This window comes from Anastrepha obliqua, chromosome 6, assembly GCF_027943255.1.
Source record: "Anastrepha obliqua isolate idAnaObli1 chromosome 6, idAnaObli1_1.0, whole genome shotgun sequence".
Taxonomy (NCBI): domain Eukaryota; kingdom Metazoa; phylum Arthropoda; class Insecta; order Diptera; family Tephritidae; genus Anastrepha; species Anastrepha obliqua.
The window spans coordinates 38,003,158-38,004,663 of record NC_072897.1 but is presented as its reverse complement, the minus strand read 5'-3'; the positions used below and the strand labels follow the sequence as shown (position 1 = coordinate 38,004,663).

The following is a 1,506-nucleotide window of genomic DNA, read 5'->3' as shown; positions in this document are numbered from 1 at the left end:
CTAAGCCCAACTAAGGATTAAGGGCAACATCCGTCTCTCAGCAGTTCCATAGCTATATTTCGCTGGGAACTGTATCGATATCGGTTTAATCATGTGCTCACCATCAGACCCGAAGTCAATACGGACTGGTGGGATGTCTTCCGCGTATAGTTGGTCTCTGCGAAAATTTGGCCAGATAATTTCAATGATAAAACCCATATTGCCATTCATTAAACCTTTTGACACGTCAATGTTCGACCTCAACATCACTTTAGCCCCTACGAATATTTTCAGTACTTTCGGAAGACCTCCTGTTTTATTAATATCATTAGGTATCACAGAATTTAAGTCCTTGTTACCTAAATTACGAGTGGCATCAATAAGTTGGTCTTGTGCTTTTGTTGTATAAATAACTGCCCCTTTATTCTCAAAACTCTGGAGAACTTTTTCGTTGTGTCTACCAACTTGATCATTCGTTGGGTAAATTCTTAATGCTTTCTCAATCGAAAATTCATTAGTCGCATCCGTTGAAACTTTTTCAAGAAGGATTTCAAGTTGCCTAGACGTCATTTCTCCAACTCGTAGGGCATTAAGTACATCTATAAATGTTGTGTCTCCTTGTTGACGCATGTTTTGTTTAAGTTTAACCAGACCGAACTGTCGCCACAAATGTGTAGCTGGCTTCATATGATATGGTTGTTGAAAAACTTGATGTCCTCTAACAGGTGGTAACTGCATTAGATCACCAAAGAGTATCACGTTTATGCCACCAAAACAAGCGTCTGGGATTTTCAGTTGTCGCAAACGAGAGTCGATCATACAAAGCATCTCATAGAGTATCATAGAAATTTCATTTATGAACAGAAACTCAATATTTTGCCATAATTGACGCATTCCTCTCAAATAATTACCGGTAAGAAGTGGCATGCTTACAATTACTCCATCTTTTTGTACTGGTAGTTTTAACAGCCGATGTAGCGTTGTACCACCGATTAATCGTACTGCGAGAGCACCGACTTTTACCACCGGTTTTCCATAACATCGGTTGACATGGTTTTTCAATAGATTAAAGGGGAATGTTTTCCCGGTGCCTGCTCCACCAGTTACGAAAATTTTCTCCCGTTTCATATCACCATTGAGTTGATTCTTAATACTCTCTGTGACAAGATCAACTAATTGTCTTTGATCAACATTCATCGCATTTTGCGCTCTTCGGAATTGATCATTGCTCATTTCTTTCTCTGGTAACTCTTCCTCTTCAAGTTCAGGAAGGCTGCTCCAAAATTTCGAAAGCATGTATCTGATTGAATGCATTTTGATGCAATGGATGTTGGCACATATGTCTACTTGTTTCCCTTAAACGACTCTCTCGAGCTACAAAAGCTTATTTGGCATTATCGAAGCCTTCAAGTATTTCAGTTTCCGAACGATAAGGCATATATTGAAGAAGTAAGCTGTAGGAAAAGTTTTCTGGATCCGAAGCTGCTATAAAATATGGCACTCTGACAACTGCAGGAACATTTCTCA

General features: G+C 39.2%; 1 protein-coding gene across 1 annotated transcript; it reads right to left on the bottom strand.

Moving 5' to 3' along the window:
* On the bottom strand, positions 1 to 1,275 carry LOC129250371 (ATP-dependent DNA helicase PIF1-like). The gene has a single exon (XM_054890002.1). It carries the CDS (start codon positions 1,273 to 1,275, stop codon positions 1 to 3), a length of 1,275 nt encoding a protein of 424 aa, XP_054745977.1.
* Positions 1,276 to 1,506: the final 231 nt, after the last annotated feature.